Here is a 26,062-nt window from a genome sequence, read left to right as displayed (position 1 = left end):
GCGGGCCGCGCTGATGGGTGGGCGGTGGCGCACCAGGGGAGAGCTGCTGCAGTGGAGGAGTGGGAGAGAGGGAAGTATGAAGTGCACTGACTGCTCACGCACTCACACATACACTCACGCACTGACTCACACACACACACACATACACAAACTGTGTGTAGGCAAGCATACTGGCGCCAGCACAATAAAACATTTCAGCCAGTAGTCATTTAGTTCTCCGAGAGTTGGCCAGAGTCGGATTATTTATTAGTGTGACACAACTGTTATACTCAGAATGTCTTCGGTTAGCCTTAACTTTCGTCTCAGGGTGTTTTTATGTGTGTACAAAACTCCCAAACGGCAGATTGTCAGAAAATAGCAAATAGCAGAGTCCAAATGGCAGCATGAATGTACACAGAGTACATGATCTTTTGTTGTTGAGTATATGTTTGAGTGTGTGTGTGTGTTGCATAAACACTGCGGTGGCAGAAAATAAATGACAACATTTATGGGGCCTTGAACAATTTATGCCGCCTCTATGGGACTTTGCCTGGGGCAGTGGAATAGATTTTGCAATGACGATTCTGATTTACTACGCTAACTGTTCTACCATCATACCATCAATACCATATAACTAACTTGACTTTAATGGGTGAAATCTCTCTTGTCTTTGGGTATATGCAACCTTTGCTTAAGAAAATGATGGGTACATTTTGACAAAGATGTTACCTCTACTTCTCCAAACCCAGGAGTAACAATACTAATACATTTTTTCAGCGTGTGTACTGAAACGCTTTTGTGCACTGCATACTAATTACTCCGTCCCTCCTACTGCCTGCTTGCATTTTCAAACTGCCAACCGAGCACTTTCAACCTGTTCTCCTGAATCCTCCAAGTGACCACAAGCAAGACGTGTCCATCGATAGCCGATATAGACTATGTTAATGTCTCCGCGGCACTCCCATGATCGCTCCTGTCACACGTCTTGGTTAGCGTGAGAAAGGAAATGTGCTTAATCATCATCATCTAACTTGCGATGACACATCACACATATGAAGTTATGAGAGTTTGTCATTATCGTGCTGTGGTAATGATTCATATTTCATTATGGATTCGAAACACCCCAAATAAAGTGGGATCTCGTTTGCGAACCACATTCTTTTGTTTTCAACCATTTTAACTTGTGCACCTCTAAAACCAAAGAGGACGAGACCGTCGCACTCGGTTCTGAATATTTCATGACCGTGTCAATTCACCAGGGGCTTCGACTGAGCACAGCCCAATGCCGAGCAACTCCTCTAAACAGCTGCATTCTCCCACACTGAACAGGAAGTCTGGAAGGCGGGCTGGCGGGGACGCGCCTCAGCAGACACGCTGCTGTACGACACAAGGGAGTCAGCCCAGAGTAAGGGATTAAGGAAGTGGAGCAGAATATCTCAGGGCACACAATTAACAGCAACAGCTAACAGTGGGCCTTGCAGCTTCCCAGAGCCATTGTATTCATTGTGGCTAGTCTTCCTCTGCGACTGGAGGGAGACAGGGGATGGTTGAGGTGGCGTGGGGGCCCGAGAGGCTGAGGGAGGAGGACTTAGTGGGGGGAGAACGCACGCAGGAATGGGGAGGCAGTGATGCCTGGAGAACTTTCCAGTGGACGTAACGTGACTGAAATCTTAAAAAGCCAATCTCACAAGCCTTACAAATAAAAGAAAAAAACAAACAATTGAAGCACATTTGTGAATTCATACGAACAAAGCCTGTGTTGATTATCATGCGTTTTATTAGAAATTAGACATACTCAATGTTTAGTAAATTTTAACAATATTGTACTATTACACATAATATTACAAAACAATAAATTATGACATTTTGGAAAACAATTATACAAAACATCCCAAAAAAAATATATTGATGGTTTGAAATAACACGAAAGGACACATACTTAACAAGCACAAAATTCTATTTCTTTATTAAAGTTATTTTGGCTGAGAGACATCAACAGTTTCGATCAGGTTACATTCATGTGTAAACGCTGCTATGAAACATGACAATGGGTTTGGTTTAGTTACGTTATTTTCGGCCCATGTGAATGATCTTGGCTTTTGAATGATGCAAATGAACAAACGTTACATTCCTTTAACTGTTTTACCATGGGTGCTTCTTCAGCCGACAGTACAGCACCAGCGACTGATACTGGGACTGGGATACAGGGAGTCAGGTGGCTGAGCGGTTAGGGAAGCGGGCTAGTAATCAGAAGGTTGCCAGTTCGATTCCCGGCTGTGCCAAATGATGTTGTGTCCTTGGGCAAGGCACTTCACCCTACTTGCCTCGGGGGGAATGTCCCTGTACTTACTGTAAGTCGCTCTGGATAAGAGTGTCTGCTAAATGACTAAATGTAATGATACTGGGCACTTTGTGATGTATTAAGAATAAGAATAATTATCGTTATATTACACGTTCTGCGAGGCTACATCAGGTTATGTATATTTGATCTTTGATACGCTAGTCTCAGACAGACAGGTCACCTCACAGAGAAAGGCATAGACAGGGAGTATATAAAGGTGGTAGACAAGCAGATGCTGTACATAGCCTATGGTTTCCGTCAAATAAATATTTGATTCCAGCCTCTTTAAGGAAAGGTCGAATATCTAAACAAGCTTGGGAAGGTGCATGTGCTACAGGTCAACAAGATTATCTTTTTATATTCATAATATTGATTAGGTAGACTACGTATGATTATGGTGGAACATTTTTGAACAACTCTTTCTGAACATATCGTTTCTTCTCTGAAAATGGCAGACATCCTCACAGCTTCGTTCCAGCTCGATATCAGAGATTGATTGTTGAGAATAAAACACAACAGTAACAGTAGGAGCAATGACAAAAGTCTCTGTAGAAATCATGACCAAGTTCTCGAATTCATTCTTTACACTTAGAAAATATGTTTTGTATGTTTAATATGTGTTGTTATGCAGAATAACCCGTTTACTAAACTCTGCAGGGCAGAGTAAGCAATTTCCACACTTCTTTTGCCAAGACCGGAAATGATTAGTTAAGAGATGAGATTAGTTTGGATACAAATAATCAACAGGATGCGTAAGGTCCACTCTACACGCAACCGCATTGGCTCCTCTGCGTTCTAACTGCAACATCATTGGCTCCTCTGCGTTCTAACTGCAACATCATTGGCTCCTCTGTGTTCTAACTGCAACATCATTGGCTCCTCTGTGTTCTATCGGCATCTTACTTGGCTCCTCATCGCGAGCATTCAGAAGTCACAGCTGTTCTGTCGGTCCTCTGCTTCGTCACCTGTTAGGGTGTGGCGTTCTTCTCCGCCCCAGAGGGCGGCGGTGCGTTCAGGTTGTTGTGCAAGTGGAGCCCCAGATCCCTCTCCGCCGCCTGGGTAGAGGGGGCCGAGGTGGCCCCTGAGGGGAGCGACAAGGTGCTGGTGGGCCCAGGATCTCCAGAGGGGAGGCCCACCGCGCCAGCCCCCTGTCCCCCAGGACTGAGCCTCTGTTCGGACATCAGCGGGCTGGTGAGGCCCAGGCTGGTGAGGGCGTCCAGGGTGCCGTCTGGGTCCACCATCACGTCAATGACTGTTGGGAGACACAGACACAGGTGATGTGGATTCAGGTTGGAGTAGGGTTAGGGTTGGGCCCTGGATAGGATAATATTGTGTGTTTGTTTAGCAGATGCTTTTGTATCGAAAGCTACTTCAGGGGGATTTCTACCACGGAGCTATACCCACCCACTATGGATGCTTTTGGTGTGACTTACCGAAAGCCTGTATAATATCAAACCTGAGAGATATTCTAATGCTCAGAGTTGGCAAAAGACAAAATCAAGAGGCAAGCACGAGATCCGTACCCAGCAACTGCCTTTCCACTCTCTTCAGATCCTGAAGGACGTTTGAGATCTCCTGGAAGGAAACAAGTCGAAGGTGAAAACATCCGTCAGGGGCGAGGAGTCAATCCAAGACATAAACAGACACATGACAGAGGGACATTTGGAATGGGGGCAGTATAAACTCAGTAATCGTATTTCACCACCGGGACCACTCCAGCGAATAAACCTATCCAGAATGGTAGCCCGGGGCCTGGAGGTGTGCTAAAGTCCAAGTTTACGAGCCTGGCCCTGAGACAGGGCGATATTTTTGGGGCTTAATCTTTGCACCGGCAACAACAGCCAATAAGTCAAGTTCTCAGACTAATCCAACATGGCCGCCTGGTGCTTTCGCTTCCTGTCAGAGTGAGACTGGCAAAGAAAGGGGCAGAGGCTGTAAGGAGCAGAAGGAGTGAAGGAGTTGACGGTTTTTATCCCTACGAGAAGTGTCTGCACTTAAGGCAATTGCTTTGGTAAATAATCAAATGTGTGGGTTTGATAGAGAGAGAGAGAGAGAGAGAGAGAGAGAGAGAGAGAGAGAGAGAGAGAGAGAGAGAGAGAGATGGAGGGAGGGAGGGAAGGGAAATGATAGAGAGAAAAAGAGAGAAGCCACACTATATATTGGTCTGTCAAAGCTAATTAATTTCATAGGCTATTAAAATGCTTTATTATGACCAAGGGATGACAGTGGCCTGGAATATGGCCACTGTCATATGTCATGGAGTGGCTTGTTACCTTGATTTAAAAAGTGGGGTTGCTAAATTCATCTACTCCACCCAACTTACCTCCTCACCCCTGTATCTCATCACTTCTCAGGCCACCATTCCTCAATCCTCACTCTCTCCATCCCTCCATCCTACATCTCCCATCCCTCCATCCTACATCTCCCATCCCTCCATCCTATGCCTCGGTCTCCCACCTCCCCACCCGCTCATCCTCCATCCCTCCATCCCTTCATCCCTCCATCCCTCCATCCCAAACCTTCTGCCACCACCTCAACATGTCGGAGCCTGCAGCAACATCTAGTCGGACGCACTGCATTATGACGCACCACAGAGACCAAGACAAATTTTTCCTGAGCGGGACAATAAAGTTCATCGTATTCGTATCGTATTCGTAGATGTTTGTTGGTCTAAACGCTCATGGTTTATGCAGCAGTTTGGCCCTGAGGTGGAGCTTCACAACCAAACACACAAGCCCCACCCTGATGGAACGAGAAACGTGTCAAATATTTACCGCCCAATTTTTGCGCCCCTAAAAGCTGTGAGGGTTTGGAGAGGAGGGAGTGGAGATCCTCACCTTGTTCGATGTCTTGAGCAGCAGAGAGTCATGTTCAGCTTGGAGCTTGCTCTCGATCTCGTCCCACTTTCGATCTTTATCTTTGAATAATATCCTGCGGACGAACGATCAAAACAAATCAGACGTGTCTCTCACAGAAAAGAATTATTAAGAGGGAGAAAACCATAAAGGTGATCTAGTTTGTTTGAAATTGATTGTATAACTGCATGCTGTCATGTGAAGTCTGAAAACACGGCGCGGAAAGGTATGTTGTCAGGGTAACTGTTGTGAAGTGTCAGTCATACTATGTTAATTACTATAGCCTCTGCCAAGTCCTCCTATCCTGCCTCTTATCCCAAATTAATCTTTATTCTATCCTGTTCTAAGCACAGCATGTCTTATTTATTTTCCACTGAATACAAAAAGAAGTCAAAAACCATAACCCGCTTCCCATCAATCGCGTAAGCATTCATCTTTCTCCATTCCACATATCTTTGAGTGTGTGTGACAGAGAGAGAGAGAGAGAGTTGTTGTTGCTCACCTGATTTTCCCCGCTGTTTTGTCGACAGACTGGCGTATCCGAGAGGAGAGTTGAGTCACAGATGCTACCAGTAAACTGTCCAACACCGCCTGTGGGTCACAACACAGAGGAGCGGGATCACTTACGTAACCTCACACTCGAGTGAAAAACACGTCAGGATAACTAGGACATGCAGATACACTCAAATTAGGATGCGACCATGAAAGAAAAAGATAAAAAACAAGATGATCAGAAGCCCTGTCCCCAGTCCTGGAGGACGAGTGCAGCTCGTAAACTGCTGTATGGTTGATGTCCAGACACACAGGCTTTTGAAGAGGGTCTATTGTTCATACAAAGGGGACTGTATAGACAGTTCTTTTTCCCTGTTACCCTAACTAGTTTTGCCAGGTTGAAGAGTTCAGTCTGTCGTGACTCTGATTTGACTTGACATAAGGGGAGCTCCCTCTAGTGGTGAGCTATGGTACACACACGTCGATTCATCACTTTCAGGCATTTCTCTGGCTTCTGGTCTGGTCTGTTTTTCCAGCCTCCTTCTACGGTGCAGGATTTACATGAACTTCTGCTATGCCTCTCTGACTAACAAAACCCTGCATCGCCAAAATGTCAAACTTTGCTGCTGTCTGGACACAAAAAGCATTCAACCGGTCTTCCAAGCCTAGCTCAAACAAACCACGACTGCAGAACAAAGCGATAATCGATCGATAGAACGATTGATAAACGTGTCGTTAAAAAGACCTCGTCTCTGTTCCAGGTTTGCCGTCTGATGGAACGGGGGCCCTGTCCGTTACTGCTGGGGGGGCGGAGCTCCACCGGGCGGCCGTTCGTTCCCAGAATGCCGCTGCGCTCCGAGGAGGGCCCGCCGCCCACGTCCAGGCTCTCGTCGAACACTCGATCCTCCAACTGGGGGGAAAGGAAGGCGACAGTTTAACTTTCGCCGTCATCAAGACCAGCTGTAACACGATCTGGTTATTTGAGAAGAGCCGGGGCTCTACAGACGAAAGCCAGGCTGGAAAGGGATCTGCCACAGAACGAGGTGCAACTCAGTTACAGCGTGTGTGTGTGTGTTATGTGTGTTTGTGGTTGCCTGTGTGTTTGCGTCAGGGTGAATACATATGTGAGTGTTTGTGTCAGGGTGAATACATATGTGTTAGTGGGTTTGTGTGTGAATACTTGTGTGTGTGTGTGGTTACCATTGCTCCTGGGTCATTGGCTGCAGGGCTGACTGAGTCAATTTCTCCGGCCACATCATGGATCTCTCTGGCCAGCATGGCCAGGTCTTTGGCTAGGTCCTGACTGATCCTGGAACACACCACAGAGAGACACGGCGCTACAGCATAATAAATAGCATTTCCTCCTGTAGGTTAATGACTATCCCTCCCTACATGATCTTATCTCTCTTTATCGTACCTTTAAAGTATGTTCTGACCTTAACCCCCTCTTTATCAAGCGATCAAATGATAGCGTTCCGGAGGGAGAAGTGAAAACAGACTGTCCATACCTGGCGATCTCCTCGCTGTGGGCAGTCCAGTCCCTCATGTACTCCTCCTGCTCTCTGGACTGTTGCCTCAGCGACGACACGGCCCCGGGGCTGGGCGTGGCGGGGGCCGAGCCCCCCAGCTGGGCCACCCTGGTGGCGGGGAAGGGGCGGGCGTGGCCGTGCTTGGACGGGTGGCGGTTGGAGCCGTACTCGTCCTCGGAGGTGGAGGCGTACTCCACGGGCACACGCCGCCACCGACCTCCGGCTGGGGGGGGGGGAGACATGGGCGGAGTTAGAGGCCGTGTTTAGATTTGGGTCTGATTAAGTAATGATCAATGTTCATATGGTGCTGCTTTCTAGACAGAAATTAGACCTAATCTTGGACTAAGAATTCAGTAATCTTTATTCACATGCTCTCTCAATCTGTGCCTGGAAAATGGCCCCTGAAGTGACCGCTTGCCAGTTACCTGCAGGGCTGACTTGACCATAGGGGGCGCCCTTCGACTTGTCTGGCAGCTTGGATGCGCTGTTGGCCCTGGCCCTGGGCACCGCCACTGCAGTCAAGTTGGCACCGCGGACACCCTGACGACTGGCAAAGTCGCCAGCGACGCTCCGAGCCCCCAGGCCCCGGCTCCGGGTGACGGTGGCCTCCGAGTCGCTCTGGGCCGATGGGGAGCCTACCCTGGGCCTCCTGGGCTGAGCCAGGGCCTCGATTCTGGACAGGCCCCGCCGAACCATCCCCGTTCTGGACGCAGAGCTGGCGGTGGAGGCCTCCGAGGCAACAGACATGCGGTCAAAGTCGCCCATCTCAGTGTCGGAGGAGTCTCCAAGCCGGGCCCTTCTCAGCAGCGAGGCCCGAGTGGGCCTGGGCAGGGTGGTGGGTTTACTGGAGGGACCAGTCGCGGTGGCTTGGGAAATTTTTGCCCGGCTAGCCTTGGTGCTAGCTCCCACCGTGTTGCTCCCAGCCTGGGCTCGACTGTGGGAGCGCACCTCCTGGATGGAGGTCTGGGAGTCAGACAGTAGGCTGTTGGAGTTGATGTCGTCATCCGTCAGGTCCAGAGAGGTCCAGGGACGGCTGGACTGGGAGGCATGACGGGCCCCCGCGCCCCCAGACGAGGCCCTGGTCTTGGGCTTCCGATCCTGGGCGTCCCTGGCTCCCCCGGGGCCCCTGGTGGAAGAGCAAACCACCGTTCGCTCCTTTTGCTGCATTGCTAGGGTGCGCCTCTTTTGAACCACCTTGCGCCCTCCGTTGCCCCCCGCCTGGCTGACGGTACTGGTGGTGTCCACGTCAGACTCGGGCGACGCTGACCCCTCCATGGACTGGCTGGGCGGGTCCCCCTGGTCCGAAACGGTCGTCTCCAGGAAGGCTGCCACCGCCTCCGAGTCCCTCTGGAGAGTGGCACTGTCTAGGCCCCCCACGGCGGGGCGGCTCGGTGCCCTGGTGCCCGAGTTGGCATCGATGCGCGGTATGAGCTCATGGGGCACGTTGGCGCTGGGCGTCTCCACGGTGAAGCTCTCCTGTCTGAGGAGAGGCTTCCCAGAGGCCTCCCTGGCTTTCTCCTCCTCTCTCCTCCTCCGCCGCGCCTCCTCCAGCCTCTTCTCCCCGCTGGTCATCGGCCTGGGCGGCAGCTTTGCCCCCGGCGTCTGCCCCGCCTTCCGGCTTCCTCCCTCCTGCGACTTGGCTGGGGAGGATTTTTTGGGGCTTCCTCGGGTGCACGCGCCCTGGGCCCCTCCGCCGCCGCCCCCTCCCACCTGGGCCACTTTGGCCGTGCTTCTCCCCATCCTCTCTTCCTGGTTCTCCTTCTCCTGGAGCTCCGTGTCCTGTTTCTCCCCCACGTCGGAGCGCGGGGCCGCGCCGGGGCCCGGGGCTCTCCTCCCCATGGCGGGGTCCTCCGAGGGCAGCGGGGGCAGGGTCCTCCTCTTGCGCTCGGTGTAGCCGGAGGAGGTCATGGAGGGCGAGTGGCTGGACTCGCTGATCTCAGCTGAGGGGAGGGTTAGGGTCAAAGGACAACCAATCGGGAAAGGTCAGGGAAACGACTGATTACAGGTGTGGTGTCATTCTTTAGGGTTAGGGTTCTCTGTGTACATCAATACACACATAACAATTTTTCATCTCACCAGACAATAAATCCTATCTCCACAATGATTGTACCACAGTTCAGTACCTCTGTCTTCGCTGACGTAAACGTGGGTCTCCGCGCCAGAACCTTCCGGATCCGTCCGGATGTGGCTGGCCGCCAGAGTGGCCCACTGAGAAACCCACCGCGGCCCTCCGACCATGAGCTCCTCCGGTAGAGTCTGGGGAGAAGAGGAGACACAGGGACACTAATACCAGACCGGTACAGGGATCAGGCTGGTTCCTGGAAAGAAGAAGTCTCCGTGCATCTTGTTTTGAAAGAGTGAGAGAGAATCCCTGTACAGACACCAGACTCCACCTCACCCCGGGCTCCATGCGTCCAGGCTTGCCCCTGTCCCCAGAGCCTGGCCTCTGAGACCCGCCCCTGCTGTCTCTCTGGCGTTCGCCACACCCAACCCTGGACAGGGCCTGCTGGTCCTCCACCCCGAACACCTGACACACACACACACATTCAGACAACAGTCAGCGTCTTTCGAACCACACCGTGCACGGTTCCCACAACGCCCTGTGTCAGTCCCCCTACCTTGTCAATCATCCGCCTGGCCTCCTCCTCCTCGTGGTCGCCGTTCTCCACCTCTATAGTATAGGTCCCTCTGTCGCTGTGGTCGTCTCCGTGGCGACCGCGAAAGCCCTCCCCCGCCTGCGGGTCGCGGTACGGCGCCGAGCCCCTCCTCCTCTCGACCAACTCGCCGCCGACCGGCGGCACCTTGGACGCCGACGAGCGGTACCGGCGAGCTGGGCTGTCCTCCTCCACGAACAGGCCCTCGGGTACGTTGGCACGGCCCTCGCGGATCTTGACCCCTGACCCGAGGCGTTCGCCCCACAGTCCTCGGGAGCGCTCCTCCAGAGCGGCCGCCCTCCGCTGCTCCCCGAGGGCGTTCTCCGAGTCGCTCTGGGTACCGTCCTCATGTTTGCTGCCTGAGAGAGAGAGAGAGAGAGAGAGAGAGAGAGAGAGAGAGAGAGAGAGAGAGAGAGAGAGAGAGAGAGAGAGAGAGAGAGAGAGAGAGAGAGAGAGAGAGAGAGAGAGGGAGAGATAGTTTCTCCAGGATAGGAACTAAGATATGTCTAGCAGGTTTTTTTTCACGTGAATGTTTTCGCTCTTACCTTTAAGGCTCCTGAGGTGAACAGGCACATCGCTCTTCACACTTTCCCCGTCGTCCTCGGCCACCGGCTCCTTATACCCAATCGGCAGCTCGTTCTGGGCCAACCAATCGGCCACCTTCACCTCTGCAGCCACCATGGCGCTTTGCAGGGCGCTCAACTCCTCCCCCGCCCCCCTCTTGGGGCGTGGTCTCTGGTCCGGCGCCATCTTCCCGGCGCGGTCCTTGACGGTGACCTTACTGGACGCCGCCGAGTCAAACTGGATGGTGAAGGCCTCGGGTGCCAGGGCGGAGTTAGAGCCCAGGGCGGCTCCCGCCTCTGTGTCCTTCGACGGTGTCTCCTCCGCTGCCAGACTGTCCTTGGAGGGGATCTCGAAGTAACTGGGCTCCTGGCTCGAGGCCCCCAGGCCGTTCTCCTGGGCCTCCGCGTTTGCCCTCTTGGGCTCTTTGGGAAAGGAAACAAAAAAAGATTTCAACCGAGTGTTGTGGCGGCGTGCTGAAGTGTACCTTAGTCGGATCGTGTCCGAACGGAGAGAGGAAGTGAACAGAACAGACCTCCTTCTGCCCTCTCTGCCTTCTTCTCAGACGTCCTTCCATCCTGCTTTCCGGAATGTTCATCATCAGCGTCTCCATCCCCCCACCATGCAGGCTGGCCGTACAGAGGTGTGCCTCTTTTCAGAACCGCAATGTCCCCTGGGAAAACATAACCAAAGCTCAGTGTCCGTTTGGTCAACGAATGTACTCAAATACTAAAACACTGCTACAGTATGTCCACGTTGCTGTACGATGCAATTCAACACCTATAAGTGCCTTTTTATGCAGATGAAAAAGACCTTGGGAGACAAAACAGCTGGACTCCAAACTAGCAAACAAACACAGGTGCCACCCACCTAATACATTTAGACACAGTCGACATCCTACGCTGACAACGCAGGCCCAGTGTGACACGTCCAACCGCCTACCATCTGTGCCCCCTCCGTGGTCCCTGCAAAGCCCCGCCCCCTCACCTGTCAGCTTGTCCTCCCCCTTGCAGGCGTCGGGAGGCATGGCGGCGGCCCTCTCACACGTTGCCTCAGCGGGGGCTTTGACCTCGGGCGGTCTGGAGGCCTCCGCTTCCGGAAGCTTCTGACTCAGCTGCAGCTGGCTGGTGAACTTCTCATGCTGGGAGAGAGAGAGAGAGAACACGACGACACAGGGACGGAGAGGAGAGAGGAGGATATTTGAGGACGCAAAAGTGGGTTGTCCGCTTCTGTTACAGTGGTGGGCGTGTTGTCTAGGAAAGTTCCGTTCAGTATGAGAGGCTGTGTCAACTCCCGTTCCGTTCCTCAGTTCTGCTCTGGACATAGAGTCATGTGTAATGTTGAACACTGCGTTACGTACTTCGCTGTGCAATCCATCATTAAAAAACAATACCCATTCAAAGTGTATTTGTTTTTATGAAAATACAAGGGCTTCATCAAAATTCCGCAAAAATACCAAATTCCTTGATTTACAACCAAACATTTGTATAATTTATTGCTGTTCGTTGCTTCCCTTATATTTTCCTGTGTGCTGTGTACCGTTTTGAGGTGGAGTGAATGGACTGGGTACGCTGCAGATGAATTGCCTATCTCGGTACAAACAAAGCTGCCTCAATCTGCCATTCTCCTTTTCAGCCAGCAAGACCACTGACGTCGAAAAATACCACGCTAAGGCTTTTTCTACTGCGTATTTCTGACGGCCACTAAAGCCGGTGGGTTTGAGGCGACTGACCTTCAGCGCCTCCTCTGGGATCAGGAGCTCTCCTCGCACCACCGTGAACAGGTTGGTATGTGAGACGGGTTAAGGAGAAGAACTGAATGAGCTTAGTCACTACAGGAGAGAGCCCCCGAGCACCCAGAACAGACTACTTAATCCGTTGTGTATCAGGAGTAGTAAGAAAGACAAAGGCATTTGAAGTTGAGGAAGGCTACTTTTGAAGTCGCTGGAATCAGATTAAGCTATCCTATTGTACCTACACGCTGGTTTGTATTCATTTGACTGCAGGGGTTGTCCCATGGCATGAATACAACACTCAAAGGATATCATAGCCGAACCTCAGTTTGTCGTCGATCTTCAATGTAATATACATCTGCTCCTGAATCCTGACATCATTCACAAATGTCTGCGAAAAAAGGAAATGTTGACAAATTGTAAACATTGAATTAGGGCACACCAAAGTATCTTGTTTTGTATGATCTTACTAACCCCATTCAGACTTCCTAAATCCTTGACTTTGTGTTTGTCTGTGGTTGGCTCATAGTTGATCACCGCATGCTGTTTGTCCACACTGCGAGACTACAAAACACATAATCCAGTCAATCTCTATAATCCACCCTAATCCCGACGACTCCAGATTACCATGTGTTCAAAATCCAAATGCCAAGATTATAATCCATCGGGGGTAGTGAGTCTGACCCACCTGTAACATGAGCTCACAGTCGTCCCGGCCAACAAAGATCATCTCGCGGGGTAGGCGGTGCTTAGTGCCCCCGCCACTCACCAGAAACCAGGAAGTCAAACTCATTTCTGCGGTCCACTTGTCACCTTTGACCCTTAGCACAACCTATACATCACAGTATATCTCAGAGAATGTACAATCACCCACAGTGAAGGACTGACACATGTAGCAAAAGTCTAAATTGACTTATTTTCAAATCCTAACCAGGAAAAAAGAAAGAAAATCTGTCAGCAGTCAATCGGAACCTATACCATAGCATACCGCCATGCCTATCTAACTCCACACTGTGTTTCTAACAATACATTACAGAAACACAGTCTCCATTCCTCTAGAAATTAGATAATTCCTTACTGAGTGCTGAACATCCTGCTCGGCCTTCAAATTGAGTTAGTCAGAGTCTGCAGGTCACCAAACCTAGAGTTCCACCCTGAACAGACATGATAGGGGTTAGTGGTAGTAAACAATTATAATACATTGTACTGCACATGCTGCAGTTTTATACACTGAGTACTCAACAGGAAAGTTAATAGGCCACTTAGACATGAAGGCTTACAGATGGATAGGATTCTAGAAGAGAGACTGCTTGGTTGTACTGTAGATGAATCCACACACAACACAAGATAAGACAGAGAGAGACACTTACTTACTTTCATGTATACACAAAACATACATGCTGACACAGATCACAAATACATACACACAGATGTGTGCACAGAGAGAGAGAGAGAGAGAGAGAGAGAGAGAGAGAGAGAGAGAGAGAGAGTGCACACTGTCACCTAGTTTTATGCTCCAAGAACCAAAGCCATATGGTGCTCATTTTACTTTCAGTCCCATGTCTGCCTAAGCAACGACACGGACTGCATGACACTTTGCCCTGACGCTCAGTTCTCTTCCAAAGCAGAACCTGAAGGTTACACTAGCTGACTCACCCTACCTCGAAAAGACCCATCAGCGAGTTAGTAAGATTTAATTACGCACACACTGTCATATCTGGGGCAGAGTGTATCGTTAGAACGTGACAGGCCGGATTCTCTCTGAAAGAAAAGGCCTACTTAACCCTTCTCCAGCCTCGTTCCTGTGCCCAGCTCGCGCTCAGTGTTTCGCTTGAACACACACGCTGGTCGACTATCCGTTCCTCTCTCGATTGCTGTCATCCAATCGCAGATGACAGCTCATCATTTGCGGGCTACAATGCCACAGTGTGAGCATTAATCATGACCCTCTGGCCTTTGGTTAAACATAAAGGCAGATACCTTAAAATGAATAAGCCTACACGGTAACCAACGACACAGGTCTATCCTCGCTTGAGAATGGTCAAAAATAGCAATATTAGCATGTAGGGATGCTCATTCTTGATACCATCGAATCAAGTAATATCTCATGTTTTTTCTCTGTTTTCCGATAGACAGCTCTCAAGACTATTGATTGTAACCGTTTGACAACATTCGCCGTGTATCTCTAACGTTTTGCCTATTTAGAAATAAGGGCTATTTAAAAGGATTAACAATAATAATCATCACGTGAGATAAGTCACCAATATCAGGATATGTGCAGCCGCGGCTGTATCATTATGGACGACATTCTCCCCGGACACAAATAGAAAGATGTTCATTTCTCTGCGCCGTATCTTGTGTCCAACCGTAAGACAAAAACAATGGGCGTGGTAGTGATTGGATGGAAAAAATAATCAACATGCATCTTACCCTTTATGAGGTAGGCTACAGATAATTCAGCATCCGATATCTTATGTATCCAGTGAAGGCTTTATGCACGGTGCAGTGAAGCCGCTGCCCAGCCCATGTCCCGAAGCTTCTCTTTCTTAGCCTCTAGGTGGCGCTACGTCCCTGAAAGCTTCAGCGCAGGGCAGCGAAAGGCTACCATCAGTTCATGTTACGCAATAAAAGAGAAGCAGCGCATCTTCTTGCGTACGCACGTTGAAGGATGCGTGGAGAATAGGCTACCAGATCTTAGAAGTTGTGTGTGGTACCCTGTCCATTACTTAATCTAACGTAGTGTGTAGCTTGATCACGATGGATAGTAGCCTACCTTATTTGCGAAAAGCCAATTGTTATTTTGACAATAATGTTGAAAATGTAAAAAGTTGTTTTTTGGTATGTTTGACCTGTTTTCGTTTGCAAAGCCGAAAACTCTCTATATGACTGAGCTTGGATGCCAATAACTTAATTTGTCTTCTTTTCTACAGAACATTGTGCAAATGGAGTTTATGGATTCATCCAATGTTGACATAGTGGCTGGTTGCCTACCAGTCTGCAATGAGGGTCTCCTTTTTTACTTTCTGCAGTGTTTGCAAATGACCACTAGATGGCGACTTCGTATTGACATCCAATTGAATACAAACATCCTACTCATGTGCGCCTTGGAAGACGCTCTTCAAATTGGTGCGATTGACAGTCTAATGTGAAGCAGTTCCTAATGAAATACGACCGAACAACTAGGTAGGGTAGTTGTGTTAAAAAAAATAGTCTGTTGGAAATTGGGTTTGTCAAGCTCTGAAGTATATATATAGGTCCATGAGAGTACAATATTATTGATTAGAAATGGTCTTGAAGTTTATTTGCACGTTATAGGAGCAATCATGGCAGCTTTTACAGACCGGGTTTGCCATTACATCTCTAGAAAATAAGCGTTCTGCAACAGTTAGTTTCAACATTGTCATTCAAATCTATGGGTTTGAAAAAGATGGACTTTTTTTCCAGAGGAAAATGTGTTGGATTAATTACGCTGGGTTTATGGTGTGACCAGACTATTTGTTGTAGTTGTTGTACATGTGAGTTTCCCCCAGGATCCTTGTCTAAGTTAGGAAATCAAATGATTATAATTCTATTTTTATATTATTGACTCGCATACTAGCCTACTAGTTATTTGCAAACTATTGTAATACAACTTTGGCACTTTTTAGAAAAAGCAAACATCTCATTCCACATTCTCACCGTAAGGATTTATGTTAGCCGACGTTGATGATGGTGATGATGCATTAACTTATTTGTAAAACCTATTTTAGGCTGGCCCTAAATGCATCTATAAGGCGTATGGATGAACATAAATGTGCAGTTTTCATTCAGTGTAACTATGTTTCGCTATCCATCTAAAATTGGCCTGTAATGACCACTCTTTACAATCAATTGTTTGTTCCTGTTGGCCATTTTTATAAAACTATATACTACCCCCTGCATTGTGTTCATAACCAATAGCCTTTCTGGCTCTTAATCCTCCATTTAACATGGTTATGTATATTGTAACGCTCTCTCTCTCTCTCTCTCTCTCTCTCTCTCTCTCTCTCTCTCTCTCTCTCTCTCTCTCTCTCTCTCTCTCTCTCTCTCTCTCTCTCTCTCTCTCTCTCTCTCTCTGTATGTCTCTCTCTCTCTTTCTTTCTCTCTCTCTCTATCTCTTGGCCCAGCCCCCCTGATCCTCTCTGTCCATTGGCGTCTTCGGGGTCTCTTTCTTATTTCATATGCAGACCGTAATGCCTGTCCATTGGTTTTTATTACCCCGTCTCCCCCCCTTCTCTCCGGCTTCGCCCTGCCCCTGTTTTGTATGTCTGTGTCCATCCATCTACTGACGTTCAAGTTCGTAGGAACGTCACGTCCGCACTTGAACTTGCAGCTCAGGGGGGCTTTACCATACCCCCGTCCCTCTCTCTTTTCAAAAAAGTCATGAAGACCTCCGCACAGCCCGTACCGTGCGCGTCCGCTCCGTATGATCTATAATTCCTTCTTTTTTTTGGATGTCAAACGCATCTATGAAGATATTTCCTTTGGACTCTACCTTGTGCAACGGCTCTACCAATGTGAACTAAGCTGAAAGACACCACTAACCCGTCATGTCTCGCCGCAAGCAAGGCAAACCGCAGCACTTGAGCAAGCGGGAGTTTTCGCGTAAGTAGAATTAAATAACATCATTCATAATTGTAGAAGTATGTGACAACCTACAGCCTCTCATCCGAAAACAACTTCCTCGAAGAATCCAATAGTCAACGGGACATGCCGACGCGCACCGCGGTCAAGTGGATATAACTTTACAGCGCAATAATTCGTTCTCTCATTGAATTGAGTAACTTATGCGAAAGCTTATAGGCTTCGTGAAATGCTGCAAGCACTTGGAAAATATTAATTTAATGAAAGTCTCGTCTTGGAATTGTGTAACATTCACTTTAACACAGGTTTCCTTCGCCATTAAAGGGCATGTATAGAGTAGCCTAGCCGAGACTATAGAGGGCTTGAGAGAGACCTTTGCCTTGGCTATAGGGACCTATAGGTCGGTGTGGTTGCTTGGAGAATTAGTTCTCGACCAGGTACGCCAAATGCAAACTATATTCCTCTACGAAAAATCCCACATTTGCCTATGTTCCTACATATTTGAATGGCTTTTTCGTTGCCTGTGCTGTGGAAAAGCGATGTTTACATACTCGCTACACTGCAGCGCAGACCTCGTGTGCGGAGTATTGCCAGTGATTGAGGACTGAGTCTCCGAAACACGGATTCTCCCGTACCAGTACCAGCCGTCAATAAACCTTAATATTTACAGCTTAGTAAATGTGAGGATGGACGTTATTCGTATAATCTTTGAAAATATACGTTCACTTAGGCTTAGCCGAATAGGCTACTACCTACGTTAACATAACATCTTTTAACGTTTCTGCGTTTAACGTGTATCTCTGAATGGGCAACCGGGAGGTAAGAGTTTTCACATGACATTTCTGGATTTAGATGCACAGGGAGAACACGTTGTTACTTTATTTCTATTGCCTTTACATATATTTTCCGTCGCTGTGTTCCGGGTGCTTTAGCGTCTCATGTTGTGCCCAGGAAGAACAGCACGGTCTCTCATTTGTGGAGATTTTATTACCATAGCCAAACACGAGAAATAAGCTTCTCTAAATTCATAGGAAATAACACAGCAAGCTATTGGTATTTCCAACTCGAGTTAGTTTGTCCTAACATTTCCAAAACGTTATGTATACGCTGTGCCATTCCGATCATCGTGGACACCAATTATACTCTCTTAACATATGCCTTCAATTGAAGGTATTTTTTTCTACATGCTACCAGTAGGGGGCAGAATATGATTGTAGTCATACAGCTTCCATGAACTTGAACTTGATCTCCTTTATCGCTTTATCTACATTGCTTGACCAAGCTCGTCCGTCAGTTTTATGAGACATACGCGGTCGTAGGCCTACATCTGATGTTCCTTGTCTTTCAAGTTTTCGTATTGGAGTCTCATTCTCCCCATGGATCGACAAGGAAACGAAAGTGAATTACTAGGTTGTTACCGTCGTTGATGTGCAATGTGATGCCGTGTATTTCATATCAGTTCAAAGATTATTCAAATGATCAAATCTGTTCACGAATTTCACAGTTAAAAATGTGTTGACTGAGAGAACATGTTCGTTTTTTATTTATTTTTATTTGTAAGGGTCAAGATAGAATATAGTATCATTGCATTCGGGTCTAAACCTTATATCCCATGCTTTCCTCTTGAGTAATAGATTGTATTGCTGCATCGTCTTCACCCCACATTAGCCCCATTTCTATGATAATAGGACGTCACGTCGAAATCTTTCAATTGGATTTGACTATGCTCATAAGGTAGCCTAATTGTAATGGCTGAATGCTTAGTAAAATCCACATGCACACAAGGGACTATACATCATAAGAATATGGCAAATGCATGATAACAGAAACAGACAACTTGCAAATTTGGGATTAGGCTACATTATTGAATTGGTAATATTATTAATTTAATTGAATTCCTTGTCATTTTCTAAAGTAGGTTACCTACAGTATAGCATATTGACATGCAGCCTGCACGTTTATTGTCATGATGAATAAACTGCATGTTAATGAATTCATATAGGCCCTACACCAAATAATTACTGTCCTATTATCATACTACAAGTGGGTCATAGTTAGCCCAACAGTTAATCACGTTTAGCCTACATTCTTTTCGACATCTTTGCAGGTCTACATAGTTGGATCTTGGAAAAGAGGATTATATTTAGTTTTGAAAGTTATTCAATTCCCTGTTTCCTGCATCAAAAATGAGATTATTTGGTTTGAAGAAAACCTTTTTTTTCCCCACCTAGCCCTGCACTTCTCTGTCCAGAGCAGAAGCTTCTCGAGATAAGCACATAAAATAGGAAAGAATTCCCTCATCTTTAATTCAGTCCAACATACAGGTATAGAGCTATCTTGCATAGTCCCTCACCATCGTCTCGTCTGACCCGACATAGAATTAAAGGTTCGACCGGCGGCAAGAATTCATCACATCTTATCTCGACATCCCAGTTGGGGCGGCGATGTCGTTTACCGTGGCTAGATTACTTCTTTTAAATGCTCGTTCCTTCTGTACTTCTGGGACCTACTCCACATTCGCCCCTCAATGTCTAACCTCAGTTCACGAGATCCCAGCACTTTTAACGAAATGGGGTCCAATCATTTTGAACTCAAATTAGAATCTATTTTTTGATTCTCTGAGGTGTTAGGTTCATTAAAAAACGAGATTGGCACCACAATAAAGAGGGTCAAGGCGCGACTTAATCGTTCGGCTGCAAGCTGAACAGTGTCACAGCTTATCGAAACTGTGTGCTGTTTCTTTCTTTCTTTCAGTCTTTCTTTCTTTCTTTCTTTCTTTCTTTCCTAATGTTATGTATAATAACACAATGAATAATATGATAATATCACACCGTTTTAAGGAGATGGACAGTGCCAGTAGAATAGTAATGAAAATGTAATAAGACTTAGATATAGATCTCACTATCAGTATGATTTACTGTATTGTCTCAAGCTCTCTCTCTCTCTCTCTCTCTCTCTCTCTCTCTCTCTCTCTCTCTCTCTCTCTCTCTCTCTCTCTCTCTCTCTCTCTCTCTCTCTCTCTCTCTCTCATACACACACACATACACACCACATACACACCCTTCTCTCTCTGGGGCTTTCACAGTAGCAGTGGTGATATACAGTACAGTAGCCAAGTAACAGAAATGAATGTGATGTTATCATTCACATCAGCCGACATCACAGACAAACGAATCTCCGCGCTCCCCTCCTCTCTCTCTATAACGCTCCACCACGATTACCGACTGAGCCCTGTACGGATCGACACCATTTTTACAATCTCCCCTCTGCACTGCGTGTTCCACGGTTGACTGTATCGCACACACGTAATCTGTGTGCGACGTGTGAGGATTTTTTCGAGTGTCGAGAGTTTTTCCACATCTGCCGGTTCCCCTTCCCCTCCCCTTCATCTGTACAGGCTACTCCTTTAGAATCTAATGAGATCCATGGCTTGTTTATCTGCATACTGAGTCTCCCCCTCCCCCTTCCCCCCTCCCCCGTCCTCCTCTCCCTCCTCCTCCCCGACCCCAGCTGAGCCCCTGTCGGCTGTTGGTCCAGACGAGGACCCCCAGGACTCCCCCAGGCTGGGCCCACACCACCACGGCAGGGGGGTCCGAGACCCCCCGAAGTGGGACCAGGACCTGCTGACCTGCGGCCAGTGCCACGCCCGCTTCCCCCTGTCCGACATCCTGCTGTTCATCGAGCACAAGAGGAGGCAGTGCCGCGGAGGGCTGTGCTCGGACAAGCCCCTGGACCGCCCGCCCTCCGCCCCGCTAGCCTCGCCGCTCCCCGCCCCCTCGCCCCACGGACGCCTGCAGCAGCCGCGGCGCGCCGCGGCGGAGCCGGCCGTTCAGGTGTCGCCGCGCGACGATAGGGATTGTTTATCGGCGCCCCCGCAAGGAATAATCCCCAAGCAGGAGAATATCACAGGTGAGGATGGCCGGGGGTGGAGGAGGAGGAGGTCAAAATGGCCGCTCCTCTGGAAACAGCTGTTTATGGTTTGTTGGTGTGAGGGAGGGGGGGGGGGGGTGAGGGTGATCCGGAGGAGCTGGGCTGTCACAGTCCCCTGGGTTTGGCTCCTTCAGGTCAGGTAGCTGTTGCAATGGGAAACGCCTGCTGCTGGATTCAAAGGTTATGGCTCGTTCACGGCCAACTTGACTGTCTGAAATGTAGCGTGTGCACGTGTTTACAGGGGAGTGTGTGTGCCGTGTGTGTGTGTGTGAGAGAGAGAAAGACTCCCCCCCCCTCACCCCCCCCCCCCCCCCCCCCGTTTGTCTCGGCTCCATCGCCACAGATGAGGGCAGATCTTCTGGTCTCCCTCCTTCTCTTTCTGTCTCTCTCTTCCCTCTCATGTGGCTTTACCAGATGGTTCTCCATCTCTCTGTGGTTTCCCGCTCGGTCGTATCTCTCTGCCTCAAACACACCCTTGCAAATTCTCACTCTGGCACTGGGGAAGGGAGGGGGGGGAGGAGAAAAGGAGAAGATCCAGAGGAATTTAATTATACTGAACTGTCATGGAAGAAACGTGTTTATCTGAAGCGTCCAACGACCACTAATTGCAGTGGCGCTCTTCATTTCCTTAATGAAGGAGTCCTCACAGTGGTCGTCCGCCACAGCTAAATGAAGCGAGCGAGAAGCACGCCGCGGCTCTCGCAAACAAACGGACGTGTGGAACGCTCTTGAGCACGGGGCGGCAACGCTGAAACGGGTCACCACGCCGTTGTTTTGCAAAACCGTCATGTATTGGACGGTCGACGTTTTTGTTGTTGTCGTTATTTAGCCGCTACGGGGCGTCCCCTCCTCTGCGTCTCCTGGCCTGTTGTCCGGTGTAGCACCCAGCCGCCGCTAGTCTCTGACGTGTTACTATAAATACCCAACGCACTTCCTGATGTTCGAGACCTTGCGGCCGTGTCATGTGACGCGTTTCGCTCGGTGGTCTGATCGAGAGAGGGGAGCGTGTCAGAACAGCTGACTGGGCCCAGGGGCACATCCTGTATTGGGGGAGGGGGAGGGGGCGGGGTCAGGAGGGTTTGGGGGCAGGGGGGCACCAGGAGAAGCTTAGCAAACGACATAATTGCTGAGGAAAATGCTACAGGTTTTACTGAATATTCCCCGCGAAGCGTGGTAACGATAGCCTGTGCTCTCTCTGTGAGACTGCTGAGGATTAGTGCTGTTTGTTGCTCATACCTAGGATGATGTTGGCAGAGGCAGGCAGACACACACACACACACACACACACACAAACAGAATGACAGATCCATACCGACACTGCCCCCCTCCCCCCAACATTTGTTCCATATGTGACCTGCCATGTTTCCTCAGCATGACCAGTCCCCTACCGCTCGCTTTGTCTGTCTGTCTGCCTTCCTGTCTGTCTATCTGTCTGCCTTCCTGCCTATCTTCTTTCCTGCCTGCCTGCCTGTCTGTCTGTCCCAATATACCTTCTCCCTATGCACCCCTATACAGTCCCTGCCTTGCTGTAACCCATAGCCAGTCTGTTCTAGGAACTGGTGACACCGTTCCTTTTAGAACAAACCCACACACATGTCACACACATGACCCACGCGCACACATCACACATGATCCTGCTGCTTGACATACAGCATGAGCGGCCACCCTGTCGAGGCAGATGTATGGGTGACAGATGGGATCCTGCCTGGGCAGAGGTTAGGGCTGGGGAGAGGTTAGGGCTGGGGAGAGGTTAGGGCTGTGGAGAGGTTAGGGCTGGGGAGAGGTTAGGGCTGGGGAGAGGTTAGGGCTGGGGAGAGGTTAGGGCTGTGGAGAGGTTAGGGCTGGGGAGAGGTTAGGGCTTGGGAGAGGTTAGGGCTGGGCAGAGGTTAGGGCTGGGGAGAGGTTAGGGCTGTGGAGAGGTTAGGGCTGGGGAGAGGTTAGGGCTGGGGAGAGGTTAGGGCTGGGGAGAGGTTAGGGCTGGGGAGAGGTTAGGGCTGGGGAGAGGTTAGGGCTGTGGAGAGGGACCGAGAGAGGGGCCACTGGGCCTGGGGTTAGGATAGACCATGGGAGGCATCTGGGTCTGGGGTTTCTGAGAAGTGTTTCCTGGTGTGGAGTCTGGTTCACTGGGGCTGGACATCAAGGGCTGGAGTCAGAATTGAAGCTGGAGTTGGGGTTCAAGCCAGAATTGGGGCTGGGGGCTGTTAAGTTTCATATTAATGGCCAGAGGCTGGGGTACAGGCTGGGGTAGAGGTTCGGGTAGAGGCTGGGGTAGAGGCTGTGTCTGTGGGCCGATGGAGAGACAGAACAGAGTGGCTGTTCATTTGCATGATAAACAATGTAAGATATGCACAGAGACACATCGCCAGTCTCCAGACTGCACTGCTCCTACAAATAGAGCAGATGATGCTGCCTAGACAGATTCAGTACACCAGTCTGTCTGTGTGTGTGTGTGTGTGGCGTGCTCTTGCATGCGTACCGTAAGGTAGCACCCAGCCAACAAACGCCAGCACCACCTCATTCCCAGCGTAAAACCCCCAGTTTTATTTACAGTAGCTGTCTGCCGCTCCGACCCTTCTGACAGCCTCCGTCCTCCAGCCCTCCCCCTCCCCACGAGCCTCCATCGTAACGAGGCCTCCGATCAATACACCACCAGCCTCCTGGCAGGCACGTCTCTTCCCCCGAAGAAAGCAGGAGGCACGTGATCAAGGAGCGCCCTGTGTGTCGCAACACAGCATAGCAGGGCTGCGCCCCAGTATCTTCGTCACCTGTGCCGGCTTGCCCTACCGCTGTGTTGTTTGTGTGTGTGTCTGTGTGTGTGTGTGTGTGTGTGTGTGGGGAGAGACAAAGGTATTTTGGAGGGTGCTGCGCGTTGGCAGCGTGCCATCTTTCCGGCCCCTCCCGTCGTTGCCGTCGCGGGGGGTGTCTGTCAGAGGGGGGTGGAGGGGGTGAGGGAGGGAGGGAGGGGGGGTTGGCTTCAATAGTGACATATTTTCCCCCTCGTTTGTGGTTTTAACGTGGCGAGTGTGTGTTGGTGTGTGCGTGTGTGTTTGGTGTAGCGCGTGTGCGCGTGAATTGGGTCTCTTTGTTTGGGCTATCAGCTCCAAAAATCGAGGCTTTTTTTTCTCTTGTTGCCGAAATACGTGAATGTCACTTAGCCAAGCAGCTAAATGACTTCATCAGCTTATTATTAAGTAATTAGACACCTGGAAATGAGACCGGGCCTGTAATTGTGTTTTGCTGTAAATGCATATCCACTCAGCACTGGTCATTTTATAACTGCAGAGAGTAGTGGTGTTTCACGGATGAATTTTTCATGGGGAAAGATTTTGTATTCTGAAGATGAGTTTTAAAACCACAAACAATGTCAAGAGAGATTCACAAATCTTTGTTGTCGGGGGAGAGTTTGTGTCTTTGAGTGTATTCCAGTTCTTGAGACTGTTCCTATAGCTTGTGTGTGAGTCTGTGTGTGTTTGTGAGTGTGTGTGTTTATGGCTTTTTTTCTTCAATGTTTTTGTCGATGTCTTTGTAAGTGTGTGTGTGTGTTTGAGTGAGTATTTGTGGATATCTTTGTGTACGTGTGTGTGTGTGTGTGTGTCAGGGGCCGGCGTGTTTGTTAAAGCTTTACGAGCCTGGGCGTGCAGGCAGAACATAAAAGGGTCTTTGACTTGGCAGGCCCTACCTCAGGATAGCCCTCTGTGTCTTCTGCCAGGGCAGACTTGGCACAGGGAGCTGAGCCTGGGGGGGGGGGGCTGGTGGGGGGGGGGAGGGGGCCCGGATGGGGTGCTCTATATGTGGTGGCAGAGTGTGGACCTGGACCTGGACCTGGTGTGTGTGTGTGTCCTCAGGGCTCCTGGTTGGGCCTTCCTGTTTCACTGTTTGTCTGTAACAACCCAGCACTGTAGCCCTGGGCCTTTCAGGTGGAGACTAGTGGAGGAAAACACACACACGTACGTACACACACACACACACACACACACACACGCAGTGTTCTGTTCGTTCACTCTCGTTCTCATAGACACGTATGCACGTGTACACATGAATACACACACACACGCACGGCCCTGTGTCTGTGTTTTGTCTGTAGTAAACGTGTTGTGGCCCTGCTGCTTAGCTGGCCCATGATGGGGGCTGTCAAGAGTATATTATCCCTATTCCAGTCTCCCCCCCCCACCACCACTCCTGGACACCTCCCTTTCTCTCTCCTTCTCTCTCTCTCCCTCCCTCCCTTTCTCCCCCCCCCCCCAGTCAGTCAGCCAGGTATCTTCTGGTTGGTCACCAGGAACTGGGAGGCTTCTGGCTCAAGCCTCATCGGCATGTCTTCACCTCTCATTCCAATGCCATGCCTAATTCTACCTCTCGTTCTTCCTATGGAGTGAGACACTCACATCCTCGTGCACACCCTTATACACACACACAAACACCCACTATCTCTCTTACACACACACACAATTGACGGTATCACACACACACACACGCACACACATAAATACATCAGCTTCCCCTTTAACTTGATGAATCAAATCAAATGCATATTTGCCCAGCAGTACTGAGAAAGGCTTGTTGTTACGGCGGAGATGAAAAATCACCCCTTTTTTTCCCCTCCAGAAATAAACACCCTCCTGTCCTGTCAATACTCTGACAGGCCTGCTGATAAGGGGGGTTCAAAGGTCACCCTCCAACGCCAGGCCGCCACCAGCACAACCCCGGCAGGTTAATTACTTTATTTTTAGATGGGGGGGGATTTTTTTCTTCTGAGGAGAGAGAAAAAGGAGAAAAAGCAGAAGAAAGCTGCCTTTGACGCAGGTCAATAAGTAGCCATCTTTACTTTGCGGACTCAGTGGAGGGAAACGGCTCAGTGTGGTTTAGATGTGGCGCCGGTGGAAATGTCTTTGTCGTTAACTAGCTTTCACCACTCCCTGTCAATTCTTGTATGGAAAGAAATGAATGTTTTAGGAAGACAGTCAAAGGAAAATAGTGTGTTAAATGTTTACTCAAACACACATGCATGCACACAGGCACACACACACACATCCCGGGTTAGGGTGCAGCTGGTCAGTGTCTCTCAGTGTGTAGCTCCACTATCACTGCCCTGTCAGAAGCTGTTCACATCACTGGGCTTGGCCTGTGTGTGTGTGGCTGTGCGTGAGTGTGTGTGCGTCTTGGTGTTCATGCTCATAGTGACAATTCTTGTGTGTGTGTGGGTCGGTGTGTTTGTGTGTGTGTGAGACCAGCCATTGTGTGTGTAAGAGAGATTGTGGGTGTTTGTGTGTGTGTGTATAAGGGTGTGTGAGAGGATGTGACTTTCTGTGTGTGTGGACAAGGCAGTGTGTATGTGTGCGAGAGAGTGTGTGTGTGAGAGAGTGTGTGTGTGTGAGGGTGTGTGGGTG

The 26,062-nt window shown here is 49.4% G+C and overlaps 2 protein-coding genes across 3 annotated transcripts in view; one reads left to right on the top strand and one right to left on the bottom strand.

The window, feature by feature from the left end:
• Window positions 1-1,736: 1,736 nt before the first annotated feature.
• On the bottom strand, window positions 1,737-14,634 carry cep170ab (centrosomal protein 170Ab). Of its 2 annotated transcripts, none has more exons than XM_062447834.1 (20): window positions 14,574-14,634; window positions 13,222-13,297; window positions 12,832-12,975; window positions 12,618-12,707; window positions 12,456-12,534; window positions 12,144-12,202; window positions 11,399-11,552; window positions 10,947-11,084; window positions 10,396-10,836; window positions 9,815-10,209; window positions 9,595-9,723; window positions 9,320-9,452; window positions 7,622-9,136; window positions 7,176-7,419; window positions 6,868-6,976; window positions 6,413-6,577; window positions 5,678-5,766; window positions 5,158-5,251; window positions 3,844-3,895; window positions 1,737-3,572 (listed from the first exon to the last, which is right to left on the bottom strand). In XM_062447834.1, exons 3-20 carry the CDS (start codon window positions 12,934-12,936, stop codon window positions 3,289-3,291), a joined length of 4,275 nt encoding a protein of 1,424 aa, XP_062303818.1. In that variant the 5' UTR covers window positions 12,937-12,975; window positions 13,222-13,297; window positions 14,574-14,634; the 3' UTR covers window positions 1,737-3,288. The 2 variants fall into 2 exon arrangements, with proteins under 2 accessions (XP_062303818.1, XP_062303820.1); XM_062447836.1 differs by lacking the exon at window positions 14,574-14,634 and adding an exon at window positions 13,424-13,472.
• Window positions 14,635-16,480: 1,846 nt separating this feature from the next.
• Window positions 16,481-26,062, top strand: part of LOC134009183 (B-cell lymphoma/leukemia 11A-like) — a 64,848-nt gene continuing 55,266 nt past the window's right edge. Inside the window, exons 1-2 of the mRNA XM_062448909.1 lie at window positions 16,481-16,766; window positions 20,256-20,654. Of these exons, the coding sequence (XP_062304893.1) occupies window positions 16,712-16,766; window positions 20,256-20,654 (454 nt within the window). The 5' untranslated portion in view covers window positions 16,481-16,711. The remainder of the gene's footprint in view (window positions 16,767-20,255; window positions 20,655-26,062) is intronic.

The sequence above is a fragment of the Osmerus eperlanus genome, chromosome 22 (genome assembly GCF_963692335.1).
Source record: "Osmerus eperlanus chromosome 22, fOsmEpe2.1, whole genome shotgun sequence".
Lineage (NCBI taxonomy): Eukaryota > Metazoa > Chordata > Actinopteri > Osmeriformes > Osmeridae > Osmerus > Osmerus eperlanus.
The sequence above is the reverse complement of the archived record's forward strand: the minus strand, read 5'-3'. Positions and strand labels throughout refer to the sequence as shown.

Bases quoted from the DNA above. Each gene is read 5' to 3' on its own strand.
- cep170ab (XM_062447834.1), bottom strand. From the start codon at position 12,936: ATGAGTTTGACTTCCTGGTTTCTGGTGAGTGGCGGGGGCACTAAGCAC. The intron at 12,203-12,455 runs ATATCCTTTGAG...AACCCGTCTCAC, and splicing joins CAAACTGAGGTTCGGCTATG to ATACCAACCTGTTCACGGTG. The intron at 10,837-10,946 runs GTCTGTTCTGTT...CCTTTCCCAAAG, and splicing joins GGCAGAGAGGGCAGAAGGAG to AGCCCAAGAGGGCAAACGCG.